The sequence below is a fragment of the Meleagris gallopavo genome, chromosome 3, assembly GCF_905368555.1.
Source record: "Meleagris gallopavo chromosome 3, MGAL_WU_HG_1.1, whole genome shotgun sequence".
NCBI classification, from domain to species: domain Eukaryota; kingdom Metazoa; phylum Chordata; class Aves; order Galliformes; family Phasianidae; genus Meleagris; species Meleagris gallopavo.
The window spans coordinates 34,294,509-34,309,267 of NC_139406.1; the positions used below are offsets into that span (position 1 = coordinate 34,294,509).

The following is a 14,759-nucleotide window of genomic DNA, read 5'->3' on the forward strand; positions in this document are numbered from 1 at the left end:
CTTCTCAGCAAACTCAGGACAAGGGTAAGGTTTTTATCTGTTCCTCTTTAGAGATAATCTGGTTAGCCTGATAACATGTTTAGCCTAACTTTCTTGTATATTTCTTAATTATAACATCTATATATTTGTTGATTATACAGGAGCCTATGAGCAGGAAGGGAATCAACTCTTTGAAAGGTTAGGTAACTGCAGGATAAGGGGAAATGGCTTTAAGTTCGTGGAGGGAAGATTTAGGTTGGATGTAAAGGAGAAGCTCTTTAATACAAGACTGGTAAGGTGCTGGAACACGCTGCCCAGAGAGGTTGTGGATGCCCCAACCCAGGAGGTGTTCAAGGCCAGGTTGGATGGGGCCCTGGACAGCCTGGTCTAGTATTAAATGGGGACGTTGGTGGCCCTGTCTGAGGCAGGAGGGTTGGAGATTCATGATCATTGAGGTCCCTTCTAATCTGGGTCATTTTGTAAATTTTTTTAACTCTTCCCTCTACAAAATCATTCTAATTCTACTTATTCTGTGAATTGATTCAGAAATTACCTTAAGTACTATTCACTTTCCAGTACTTTGTATTTGAAAGGCACATAGGAACATCTTTTGAGTATTTGGGGTACAAAAAAACTAGCTGCAAACACAAAACCTTCTACAGGACTTCTTAAGGCTTGTAAACTTTTCAGCTCATCACACTGCGGACAAATCCAGATGCAGCCACACAGAACCGAAGATTTCAGTTCACTCAAAATCAAAAGAAAGAAGACTCAAAAACATCAACATCAGTCACCAGTGTCAATCAGGCCAGCACCTCTCGACTAGAAGGACTGCAGTCAGAGAACCACCGCTTGAGAATGAAAATTACAGAGGTATTGCTTATTTGATGATCTGCTTAAATGTTGTCTACCTTTTGGAGGAAAAAAATTGTCTTTGCCTGTTAGCAAAATACTGAAATAATAGAAAACATTATTTATACGAATAGCTAATTATTACATTCAATACTTAGAGGATGTGATAAATTGAAATTATGCTGTAGCAAATTAAAATGAAACTTCCTGTCATTCTTTATGCCAGGTGCCTCATATGGATATGCTGGATGCCATACAGCTGTAGTGGTAGAAGGGCGACCTTTACATGTTAGTGGAAAAGAGACCTGCAGCCCCAAGGGCACATAAGAGCTGTTTTGTTTCTATTTACAGCCAAGTTCAGAGACTGCCATTGCTGGCAGTCTAAGAGTTCGCATGTGAAATACATGAATCCCCTTTAAGCTATGAAATGGGTATTCTTCATTATGTCCATCCTTGGTCAGGACACTTCAAACAATGGCAAATCAACAGTGAAGACTGTCCATTTTGTGTGACAAGATATCCATAGTTGCTCTAACTACTATAAAAAGTGATTTTCTTTTTGTCTGTATTTTGAAGTATTCTTATACCTTGAAGAAAAGGTATTCTATTTCAGCCATAACTTCTTTATCCATATCTTAACTAAGGACAATTGCCTAGGTAACAAAAAGATGTTTACTCAGACTATCAAGGACTTCAAAAGCAAAAGCTTTCCCTGTTTAAAGAAATGTAGTTCTTCAGTTTGGTTAGGTGCCTTTCATGTGACAACCTTGCAATTTTTTATGAAGGCCCTGCTGGTTACTGGCTACTGGCTACCTTAGCATTTATATCCTCCTGTAGCTTTTCTACTAAGCCTCCTAACTCATGAGATCCCATCTGAGCCTTGTAAGGCTTGTGACAGTGCTCACTGGTAAGGCTGGTGAGGGCAATTGAGAGGTATTAATGTACACATGGCCCTGATACTCTTGTTAGACTTTACTTAAGTAGATTAAATTAAGTACTTGGACCCTGTAGGTCCAAATAGGAATTTCATTGTTACAGCAACTTAAAACATGTCTTAGCATAGCTAGTAGCTGCATCTCTGGATTATTTACCTTGCTAAAGCCAAGTTCTATAAGGAACAAATGTAAATTTAAATCCAGCACTTCTAAAACTTGTTTAAGCTGGAGGTAAGTTGGATGTCACATCCTAGACAACTGTTCACAGCGAGCATCCCAAACCCTTGGCGAAAGAGTTACAGTGATGTGTGCCCATTGTATAATAATCAGTTTAGAGGTTTTCAGACTGAGCATTTTAATACTCATTTCTTCCTTATTCTGCAGTACACCTGGAATTACTTAAACCATCAGCTATTGAAGCTTTCTTTTCTTGTATGTCCTGTGTGCTTTGTCATTGCTACCTGTAGCCAGATTTATAGAGGTAGTGTTGTAATGCTATAGGAAAACTGTATTTGGTACTATGTGCTGATTGCATGACCACCTGCTCCTGGTCTAATTATAGAAAGCTATGCAGTTACTGCAGGAACCTGAAGCAATGATCCTTGGCAATTCATACTCTTTCTGTTTTGCAGCTGGACAAAGACCTAGAAGAGGTCACAATGCAGCTTCAGGACACACCTGAGAAAACAACATATATTAAGCAGAACCACTATCAGGATCTCAATGACATTCTCAGTATACGGAACTTTACAGATAGCAAAGGTGAGAGTGAAATCTATTAGCTTAACCCAAAAAGGTTTTGAATACTGGAATGCCAACCTCATTGGATTGGTTCCAGAGTGCTCATAACTTAGTGAGATGCATTTCAAATGTTTTGGTTGTGTAATGGAAAGCATGCAGAGTCATATAATAAATTGTATGATACTCACTGAGTAGTTATTTTTCTGTACTCTTCTACTGTATGCCTTAAGTGTATAATACACAAGGTGAAGTAGGAAACTTTTAAAAACAAATTTGTGTTCAGAAGTTTTCTGTACTGGATGGAGTCATACAATGCTTCAGATGTTGTAAGAGTTAATTGTGCCAGCCATCAACAGCAGGAAGCCCAATTTAATATGTGCTCATTTGAATAGATGTTCAAATCTTGCTTTGGGACACTGCTATAAAGTACATAGAATAGAAGCATGTAAATATTTCAGTGCTGATTTGGACTCTAAATGTAGAATTGAAGGCACTCATGTATGAAAATTCTTCCCTAGGAACTGATTAAAAAAAGGATTTCATGACTACTAAAATATTACTAAGTTGTTTCTACCAGGTCTCTTGCATAGGTCCCCAAAGAAATGTATGTGAAAGAACTGGTTCCATTAAAGCTATTTCACTTTTGGGAAGCAATAAGATCTGGTGTATAGTGCAATAAAGTGGAAGCCAGGATACCCAGTTTCCACTTCTGTATGTAGAATTGATCTGCTTTGTGAATTTTGGCAAATGATTTTGTACAGCTGAATATTATATTAGATGAAAAAACTAATTGCCTTGCATAGGAAAGTTGTACAGTTGCAAAGCTGTGCTCAGGTTTCCTATTGGTTATGTGAAACTAAAGCTACTCCTGTGAATATAGTTGTTTTAAAATAATTCTTCAACAACAGCAACACTTCACATGTGTTTTCTGAAGTATATTGAAAGTGTAGTTGGAAAAGGTTACGTTCTCATGGCGTTCTTTGTTTTAGCCTGGGTATATGTTTGGTTGTGTAACTCTGGCAAGAAAAAAAATGGAAGAGCTCTACAGGATTCCCAGTGTCCTTTTTAATATTAAAAAACAGAAGGGGGGAAAGGAAGACAAGGAGGAAAAGGAAAGCGTAAATAGCTGCTGGAGGCGTGTGATTATTGGGCTGAGATCAGCAACAAGAACTAACATCACTGAGTGGGATGAGGCAGTTTTACCAAGTGTTCAAAGGGAGCACATAGAATGTTCCACTCATGTCAGATGCTCCAAGAAAAATATGATAAATCATAATATTTCAAGCAGAAATGATACATTGCATCGTGCCAACAGGCCATCTAAGTTTAGATATGGGAGACAAAAATGACTCTCAACGCATACGTTGGATGTAAATTTAGGATGCTTCCCACAGCAGGTTGCACTCCATTAGCAGTAGGATGCTGGTGAAGAAATCAAGAAGAAAATATAACCTTTATGCACTTACTTGTGACTACATCTACAGAAAACAATGATGTTTACTGCTGCTCTAAGTACCAGCATCCAAGATTGTCTGCATTCCCAAGTTGACCCTTGATTGGTATCTTCTACTTTTCAGTTTCTGAGTATACATCTAAGAACACCTTCATGTAATGAATCTTTATGTTCTTAGTAGATTGGAATTACATGCAATTGGGACTTACAGAATAGATATTCTCCTGCATACTGTAGTTGCTGGACATAGTTTTCTGAATAGACCTTCTGCATAAAGCTCAAGGAAGAGAGGGAGAGAAAGATGGTTTTCCTTGGTCATGTCTGCATTGAGTATGTTAGGGCATTGATGTGGGGGATGAGGACAACTGGATCTCAGTTTCCAGCCAGTAGTTTCCAAAGCTTAGTCTCACACTCGAGGGCAAATGCCCCAAATATGAGTATTACATAGTACTTTGATATTCAAACCTCCAACCTTTGAGTTGCCACATTAAATAACTCATGATAGGGCTCTTTTTCCCCTCCATTCCTGTGTCTTCTGCTTTTTGGTTTCTCTCTTTGCCTGTTTCCCTTCCCTTGCTACATCTGAGTCTCCTCTGTATTTCTCACTGCATCTTATCTCAATAGTCAACCTATGTGCTTAATTTAAATTTGCCATTGCAATCAAAATAATAAGGCTTTGGAGTATTCATGTCGCTGAGTCACCGCTGCTTCTGTGCAGATGCATACAGACATCACTTAAATGTTACTTAAAGAAATTCTGGGCCTTACGGCTACGGGAAAGCTAACTCTGTCTGACATAACTATGTTTTCTGTAGCCATGCATTTCATATTGCTTTCTGTAAATGAAAGTACAGAACCTTGAAATTATGCATCCCTGATGGTACTTCGCCAAGCTTCAAAAAATGTTAATATTTTCTTATCATGACCTAGAAGGGGCCACATGTGTCACCTCCATCTGCAACTGGGAAAGCCCATCCAATGTGGCTTTAAGGGTGATGACAAAGTTCTTGCCTAGTTTGGACCTTGTAAAAAGTGTGAACTGAGAAAGAGGTAGTAATCCAGTGAAGAGAGATGCTAAAGTAAACAGCTGACTTAGAGCTAAAGATTGTAGCAGATCATTTGCCACTGATCTGGTAGACATGGCTGAATCCTGTGTCAATCCTCCTTGCAAAACTCCTTGCTGTCCTAAAAAAAGTTCACACATGCAATGCAGCATACCCCTGTTGCTATTGCTTACACAAACCCAGAGTGCTGCACTTCAGAGGACAGATAATAACGCAGGATTTATGCCATGCATCTCTAACAAGTCCTAATGAAACTTTAATGTCATAGCACACTTCAGTAGATTTCTGATCTGTAAAAATTGCCCAGAGTCAAAACTTCCAGCCTATAGCTGAGTGCCAAAGGAGGTTATATTCTTCGCATCCCTTCCCACCCCTGCTAATTACTTCAAATACAGATTTAGGAGCCTAATGCTACATGATTTTAACCGGAGCATGTAGATCCAGATGTGCTCTCCTATAACTGCCTGATCTCGGGCCCCTTATAACTTTGGGGGCCCTAGTTAGCTGTTGCTAGTAATAGCTCCTAGTGTAGCTCACTCTTTGCTGGCATGGGGACTCCTTCTTTACAGCACATTTTAATTCAATAGGTCTCATTTAAAAAGAGGGATTATCTAGGATGCTCGTCTCTTATTCACAAACCCATTACATTCCCAAGATATCTATAGCAACTGGCCATATAAGAAAAGCAATTAAGAAAATGTGGATTGCTGTTTATGGTTTGATTGCATTTTGTGTTTTCTTTTTTAATGCAGGCTTTTATCTTTGGCTGTATTAGCTTTGTGCAGTCAGGCAGTTTTCAGCATGCTCCACGGAATGTGACCTCAGATGGCTTCCCCAGTTGCATATAAATTGTTTGCATGGGGCATTCCCTCACCTTCACAGTGACAGGACCTGAGGGAACATCATGGAGCTGTGTCAGGGGAAGATCAGGTTGGGCATTAGGGAAAGGTTCTTCATCAGAGGGCGGTGGGCACAGAATAGGGATCCCCAGGGTGATGGTCATGGCCCCAGACTGCCAGTGTTCAAGCATAAGTAAGGAATGCTCTAGGAAGGCTGAAAGTTATTTCTACTGTGAGAGCTACTGCACAGATAGAAGTTACTGAGGTTATCACCACACTCCCTAGAAGTTGCCATAAGCTAGAACACTCAAGCTTTTTACCATAGCTCCCTAGCTGTGGTACCATAAGCATACTCCAGACCCCATAAGAAAGAATATTCCAGGATTTATGCCTAGAGCCTCCTCAGAGCCAGAGCAACCTGGGCTGTGTTTCCTGGGGTTTTCCCTACAGATGTTGCAGCACAGGGCATCAGCCACCATGTTTCCAGAGCCCCTGTGTGCCATAACAGGGAGCTCAACCACGTGGTTTTAAGAATAGCTTTTCACAACACTTAACAGCAGGTGTTGTCAGTAAATAAATGGAAGAAACCACTGTAAGAGGTTCCTTTTTGGCTTTTCTACCCATTTTCATCAGTTTCTGAACTTCTCCTCTCCAAGGGACAAATTCTAATAGCTATAAGTAAGTGGAAAGTGCATGCGCATCAGGATTAAATTTGATTCTGTAAGAAAAATGCAGTGGTAAGATACTGCATGTTTTTTTGGGTTGGCTAATTTTGTTACCCTTAAAATCCTACAATCATATTCTATTTGACTTCCATCTGACATTTCCTTAAATGAAATTATTTCTACATGAATGATTCATATATAGTGAGAGTTTCTCATAAAGTCAAACTGATAAAATATCCTCCAGTCAAATCTCCATTTATTGCAACTTTTGCCAGTGTGTTTCAGTGCAGTGTATAACAAAATTTAATGAATGACAACCCTACTATGTGAAGTACAGAAAGAAGCAAAGTACAGACATGCAGTGGTCCCCACTCATGCAAGTTCCCTCACTGCAGGCACCCAAGCTTGCTCAGAAAGTTGTTTGTGTTTAGAGCCAGAGATGGTTTTTACTCACTGCTGTAAATGGACCAGGAGCATTCACTGGCATGTCATCTATGCCTACGTACTGTCAGTTGTCACCTCACTGGTGTTTCTTAGTGTTTCTCCCCAAGTAAAAGCAGCTCAAAGAAAAACAGACTTCAAAGGAGTGTTGCTAGCAAATGCAAAGCAAAACAGAGTTCATCTGCAGTAAAGGGAAAAACATTATTTATATGAAGCTGATTTTATTCAAGCATTAAGCTTGAGACTGAAAACACAGATTCAAAGGAAGGCTTTCCAAAACACTGATGTACAAGGCTTTAAGGAATGTGTTTTTTTTTTTAAAGAAAAGATATAGTTCTTTATTTCCTTATATAGAGACTGAGATACCAGTTTCCATGAAGCCTAGCAAATAGATTTCAATCCTGAAATTAAAGGTTGTTTCTATTTCTATGGGGAGACCAATCTGCCAGATGTTCAGTTTCTGCTTTTCCTTACACAGAAATGAATCTGTAGTAAATGGAGTTTCTTCTGATTCACAGTAGTAAAAATCAGAAAAGAGTCCTATTGGCTGTCTATTAAAAAGAAATTCCGAACATGTCTATGAGAAGTCATGAATTAGAGTTCCTGAGTGCTGTGGGCATTGTTATGGAGAACTTTTTCAGATGTACCCAGCAGATAGTGTGAGCGTTTTGATTTGTCTTTTGGTTTTACTTTCTTTCCATCCTGTTTGCGTAAAAAGCAGAAAGTGACCAATCTAGTTTCCCAATAACAGGAGCATGGAAAAATGCAGTAAATTTTTAAAATCTGTCTTTAGCGTTAAGGTTTTTGGTGTTCTTTACTAAACTGACTAAGTTATCTGCCAGGTCTCATAAGTCATCGTTAAACCATGTTTACATCTTTGTGGAGCATAAAATGTGTTTACTAGCAAAGAGGAAACAGTGGTGGAATTGAAAAATGTGGGGTGAGTTGCAGTCCTGACACAAGTTGTAAGCCAATGGAGGAGTACTGCCACTAAAGTGTAATAATGAAGATGTTCTATAAAGCTACAGTGTACAAATGCCAACCAAAAGTTTGTTATGTGAAGAACTGGGCTTTCCATAATCCCAGAAGAAATTGCACCTGTGGTAGTACTTTCTGTGTACAGCTGATCAGCATTTGTTAAAATGCATGAAGGCAAACGGTATCCTGCACTGCATCAAAACAGGTGGCCAGCGGAGATAGGGAGGTGATTGTGCCCCTCTAATCTGCTCTGATGAGGCCCCATCTGGAGTACTGCACCCAGGCCTGGGGCCTCCAGCACAAGAAGGATGCAGAGTTGTTGGAGTGGGTCCAGAGCAGGGCCACAGAAATGATCAGAGGGCTGGAGCAGCTCTCCTATGAAGGCTGAGGGAGCTGGGTTTGTTTAGCTTGGAGAAGAGAAGACTCTAGGGGCACCTTATTGCAGCCTTCCAGTACATGAAGGGAGTTTACAAGTGGGAGAGGGATCAACTTTTTACACAGTCTGATAGTGAAGGTTAAGGGGGAATGGCTTTAAACTTAAAGAGAGGAGATTTTAGGTTAGATCTAAGGAAGAAATTAATTACTCAGAGGGCAGTGAGGCTTAGCACAAGCTGCCCAGAGAAGCTGTTGTGCCCCGTCCCTGGAAACACTCAAGGCGTGGATGAGGCCCTGGGCAGCTGAACTGGTGAGGGGCAGCCCTGCCAACAGAGTGGGGCTGGGTGGGCTTTGAAGTTCCTTCCAACCCAAGCCATTGTTGGATTTTATGAAAGATATAGCGGTAATGCTGATGGAACCAGGCTGTGGGGTAGTTACTGGGATGGCAGGACTGAGGAGGGAGTCACCTCTGGCAAACAGCTAATCCCTTGGTTAAGCCTCTCCACAGCAGTAACGCAATGTGCCCCTGCAGCTCAGATCTTGGCAGTTGAAAATCATTTCTCTGCTGCAGGTGGGCAAAAGTCCCAAGCTAAAGCCTCCTGACTCTTGCTGACAACTGAGTAGAAGGTTTTGTTTTCTAGTGAACCAATCATAGAGTACTGTGTGAAGCACTTGAGATCTATTTGTCTTTTTTCCCCTACGGTTTTTTGAATGGAAAGTGCTCAGGCATCATTTATTCAGACTTCTGAGTTCCTGTTTGAGGTCTAAGAAGGTGAAAATTACTTAGAAACTGCTTCTGGCTAATGTAAATTCAATTTTGAAAGCATTTAGATCATCTGAGTGCAACTTATTCAGTAGCATCTGCAATGGCAGACAGTACCCTGCGAATGAAGGGCATTTTTCAAGTGGCATGCTTAACGAACAGTGGAAGAAAAGATGGGAAGCACTAACAGCAATGCTAAACTTCAGAGAAATCAGGAGATTCAAATATTTGCCATTACCTTTAATTCATTTTCTTTCAGTTGTTCATCTATACAAAATCAGTTTCCTCCAGCCTTAAGTTGTTTAAGTGCATGTGGTGATAGATAGCGGGTTTTCTTTCAGCTCCAGCTCCTGGAAGCATATTACTAAGTGAGAATCTTGATCTTCATTATTGACATGAAAGGTAAATGGGGAAAAAAAAGTAATTCTCGTTTCCATAGCTGCATAATAAATATCTAACACCTCCTTTTCCAAATAGCTCAAAGCTCTAGACAGAGATTAAGTATTACACTATTGTTTTGTATTTTGAAAGGAGAAATAAGGAATAGAAAAAAAGTCTTAATATTGTGGCAGTCTGTGGATTCTGTCTGTATTCTTTAACCCGGAATATTAAAACTTGTGTATGTACAGAAATACACGCAGTGTATGAAAGGAGAGTCATCTGCAAGAGTGGTAGGAAAGGGTTTATTAAGAATAACACACAGAGTGATATATAGGCAGTTGGTGTAAAGGGTGAGTAGGCATAGAATATGTAATTTCTGCTCTACTGTAAACTAGAACCCCCACCTTTTTACAGGGACCATCTCTCTCTCTCTCTCTCTCTCTCTCTCTCTCTCTCTCTCTCTCTCTCTCTCTCTCTCTCTCTCTCTCTCTCTCTCTCACACACACACACACACACACACACACACACGTGCGCACACACATACACCACAACTGAAAGCATAATAAATCCATCTGGGGCATACAACACAGATTAATCCCTGAAATCATGTACTCCCAAAGTCTGGCACTTGTATATTCCAGTCATTTGGTGAAGAGTTGTGCTTTCAGTGGCTTTGCAAGTTATTTATCTTGGCGAAAAGACTTGGGGCCCTGGAACGGTAAAATAACAGGCCTTTTCCATCCCTATTTACAGGGATTATTTGAATTTTAACTTTGGTCTTTGTTATCAAGTCAGCATTTTTCATTGTCTGCTTGGATCAGCTCAGCATTGGACATTGTTTTTAATCACGGAAATGAGTTTTTTTAGTTGTCTGTTTATAGACATCACAAGGCTCTTATGCAAATGTCAAGCTCAATATATGTAGAAATATGATATATGGAAAACAAAAACTGAGCTCTTGTGACAGCATGTGCCACACCAGCAAACTTCAGGCTGTCCTGAGATGATAGGTTTCACTTCTTATCTTAGCCGCTGTCAGATTTGAGTCCTTGTTGTCCTCCCTTCACATCACTGAATCCTGTCACATCTCCTCTTAAAGCACCTCCCTTCTTGCTACACATGAATCCCTTAGCTCTTTTCTTGACATTTTGTTGACTTAACAGAAGCAGCTTTGTGTGCCTTGATTGTCTCCTGTCTCTTCCAGCCCCTTGCCTTCCATGCAACATAAGAATCTTCTTTTTGCACTTCTGAGCTGTAACAATCCTCAGTTTGTACATTGGTAAAGTAATGGGATCTCAATTTTATCAGACAATCATTTTAGTTGGAATGGACCCTTAAAGGCCACCTAGTCCAGCTCCTCTGCAATGAGCAGGGACACCTACAGCTACATCAGGTTGCTCACAACTCCATCCAGCCCGATCTTGAGTGTCTCCAGGGATGGGGCTTCCACTTCCCCTCCATGCATCCCATCCCAGTGCTTTATACAACAGGTTGCCCAGAGAGGTGGTGGATGCCCTGTTATCTGGGGCTTCTTGGTGTTAGTAGAGCAGAAATGCAGCTTAAGCCTTCAGTATGGACGGGGCTTTCCATGGTATTTTTGTTGGTTTTCTTTTTCAGATATTTTCCTACTTTTCCCAATCATGCCCATTTTTTTCATTCAGTTCCTACAGGGTCCTTTTCTAGTGTCTACCTCTGAGTCCTTCTCCATGCTACCTTAAGGCCTGCAGCAACCACTGTTTCTGTGTGCGTAGCAAACAACTGCCTGTGATGGATTTGGAGCAGCTCTGTAATTATTTATTAAAACTCTGCACTGTCCTCATTACTCAGATGTTTTTCTTGTAACTTTCCTTGGCTTAACACAGCAGGAAACATTGGAAAAGCAGGCAGGAACAGAAGGGATCTCCAGTTAAGACAGCCGCCTTTAAATGGCTGTGTTCTTCTCCTCTTGCAGAGGGATGGATATATGCCACAGACCTCAGCATAGCTAGCCTCAGCCTCCTGAGACTCCCGTGGGAATTAAGTGATGCTACCTGCAGAGAAAATGATGATCTTCTCTGTTACCACTCTGCAGCAAAAAAAGACTGCAGAAGAAAGCTTAATGAAATCATTAGCTGTCCTTCCTGCAGACAATCCATGGGCCAGTGCAGCTGACATGAATGATTTTTCTGTGCTAAATTATAGCAGATAGTAGATAGTTGAATGACAGCACTTAATTGCTTATGAGATATCAAGCATACCGGAGTTTCATAAATCGATGAAATTACAGTTTTTCTGGGTAAATATTTAAAGTAGAGTGTTTTTTAATATAGAAAGGTAATAATATTTGAATGAAAGACAATATGATGATGCAACTGTTATATTTTTTCACAGAATAAATTAGGGGAAGGAGCATGATAGGGCTACATAGAGGCAAGGAACAAAATATTTAAGAGAGAAGTAGAGTGGGGAAGAGAGGTAAAAAGAAAAGAACAAAAGAGAATTTTTTTACTTTTCTGTTTCTTCATGATAATTTCAATGAAGGTCCAAAGTTCAGAGCACCAACGACTCACAGGGAAACCTGAGCATATATTGCAATATAGGCAGAATGAGTTTATTTTGTGGCACAATGTACATCTGGGTTACTTTATAATGAACCAATTTTACAAAGGTCACTTGGTCACACTAAAATAAAATTGAATGTTTTATCCATCTAGATGGTGAGAAAGCAATCTTGAAAAATCATCTTGATCAAAATCCACCAGCACAATGGGGCACATCAGACCCTTCCAGAACAAGCAAAGATCCTATAGAAGACATCAACTCTCCAGAACAGTAAGTAGCATGATGTTATGTATCGGTAGAGAAAGAGACACTCCGCAATCTTTCATGTATACATGTGCTTGTGTGCTCACACTTTTTGAAATACAAATTCCATCATGGACATCACTCACTCTGCTGATAAAATATTAATTAAGATCAGTACATTTTATCAAAAGCTATATCTCTCTTTCAATTGTTTTTATGAAAAGGCCTTCACTGAAATCATTTCCAGCCAGGAAACATCAGCACAGGAGGTGTGAATGGCAACCTCCTGAAGAACCAGCAGGCAGAATTGCTGTCCTGTGATGCCTCCTTGCTTCCAGTTCACCATCCCCACCAAAATCAAAAGATGTTGGAGTCACTAAGTCCTTCAGTGCACCAAAACAATCTAATGTACTTTTTTCTCTTGTCAGAAACACCCATTGTACGAGGTCTAACCACCAGCATAAAGTACAGATGAGGATGAACATGGGTACACACCCACATTATGACTATTGTCAACAGTGCAGGTCTTTCCACACACAAGCCATAGTGGTTCATGATGTGCATAGTCTTTTGTTTATTGTTCTGGTCTTAACCTAACCTAGAAACAGAAACAGTCTTTGAGCTTTTCAGTGTTACCATAGCAGCTGAATCTGAGTAGGGCATGGAAAGTTTTTCACTAGAAACAATAATAGTGTGTCTGGAATCAGAGTATGGCACGAAGCACCAGTTAGAGTCATAGAGGAGAGAGGGTCCTATGGTATCAGCTTTGCTTTCCAGAAACCTATATAATAAATTCATATACTACACTTTGTATCAAAAGAGGGGTGGCCAGCAGGGAGGATGAGGTGATTGTCCCCCTTTACTCTGCCCTCATGAGGCCCCATCTGAAGAACACTGTCCAGGCCCCACTCCAGCACAGGAAGGATGTGGAGCTGTTGGAGTGGGTCCAGAGAAGGGCGGTGAGGATGATTAGAGGGCTGGAGCACTTCTCCTATTGAGAGAGTTGAGCTCTTTTAGCCTGAAGAGAAGGCTCCAGGGAGACCTCATTGCATCCATCCAGTACTTGAAGGAAGTCTTATAAGAAGGAAGGGGACGGAAATTTTACACGGTCTGATAGTGATAGGATAAGGGGGAATGGCTTAAACTAGATGAAGGGAAACTTACATTAGATATTAGGAATAAATTCCTTACTCAGAGGGCAGTGAGGCACTAGCACAGGCTGCCCAGAGAAGCTGTGGGTGCCCCACCCCTGGACAGTCTGGATGGGGCGCAGGGCAGCCTGAGCTGGTGGGGGGCAGCCCTGCTCATGGCGGGGGGCTGGAGCTCAGTGATCTGGGTCCCTTCCAATCCAACCCAATCTATGATTCTACGATTCCATGGTATGATTTGATATGATTCTCTAAGATCTCAACAAGTCTTGCTGCAGGACAAAGATGAAGGAAGCACCATGCTTGTTTGGACCTAAAATAAACTCTTTCCCTAAAGTATCCTAGTTACGTTGGCACGTAATCTGAGCTGAGAGCTGTCAGACTCCTGTTTGGTACCTGGGCAACTTAAAAGCTTGTTAAACAGAATAAATTAAAAAAATTACCAGTCTGAGTCATGTGTTACATCAGTGTCAGCAAACCTGATTTCCTATAGCAGTTATTGCCTCATATTACCTGGTCCACGAAAACACATGGAGTTTTAACTGTGTTCTGACACTGCACAAAAATGAACAATCCAGAGCTGTAGAGAAACTAACCTTCACATAAGTGTGCACACACACACACGAAAGCCCCCATCAGTAAAAATATCTTGTTATTTCACAAAAACAGAGCCCTCACTGAGCAAGCTCTTGAGACTTCAGGAGGTCAGCAGAGTGCCTTAATGCTTAGCTATTAGACATGTGTCTTTTTCCAGCACCATTTGTAAGAAATAACGTAGTTTGAGTAGATGAACGCACTCACCTACATGTGACTTAAGAGAGATACTAAGAAAAAATCTGATACTTGGATAATCTAGTTCTCCTGATACAGAATTAAAAAAAATAAAAAAGGCCTTTAGCCTCTTGGTGAACACAGAAGTTCCTCTAGGCTAGCAATGACTGATGAGAAGACTGAGATTTCCTAAAGGTCTTAAGAAACAGGTCAGCACAAATCTGAGCAGTCACTGACATTTCTGGAAAGTAATTAGTGAAGTCCTGCTAAATCAGAGCAGTGTCGTTCAGCACTTGCAGAGCTGTGTCTGTGCCATGTCCGAGGGTCAGGTCTTCCCTGAGGATGCATCAGCACTTTGGTTTACCAGAGCTGCACAGTTCAGGCTCAATGGACTCACCCAAGAGAAGCACAGAAATCTTCAGGACCAGGGTTTTATCATCCCGTCTCTTCATCTCTTTCCAAACTTTGTGTTTTTAAAGAACATCCTTATTCATACATGCTCTTTTTCCAACTTTTATGGCAGCATTTTTGGCCTTCCAGGTTTATTAAATATAGCATTTTTATTTTAAAAAGTCCTAAAGATAAGCTAT

The 14,759-nt window shown here is 40.6% G+C and overlaps 1 protein-coding gene across 1 annotated transcript in view; it reads left to right on the plus strand.

Moving 5' to 3' along the window:
• GABBR2 (gamma-aminobutyric acid type B receptor subunit 2) overlaps positions 1-14,759 on the plus strand; it is a 444,892-nt gene that overhangs the window by 422,873 nt on the left and 7,260 nt on the right. Inside the window, exons 16-18 of the mRNA XM_085220593.1 lie at positions 670-852; positions 2,399-2,528; positions 12,160-12,277. Coding sequence (XP_085076719.1) covers positions 670-852; positions 2,399-2,528; positions 12,160-12,277 — 431 coding nt within the window. The remainder of the gene's footprint in view (positions 1-669; positions 853-2,398; positions 2,529-12,159; positions 12,278-14,759) is intronic.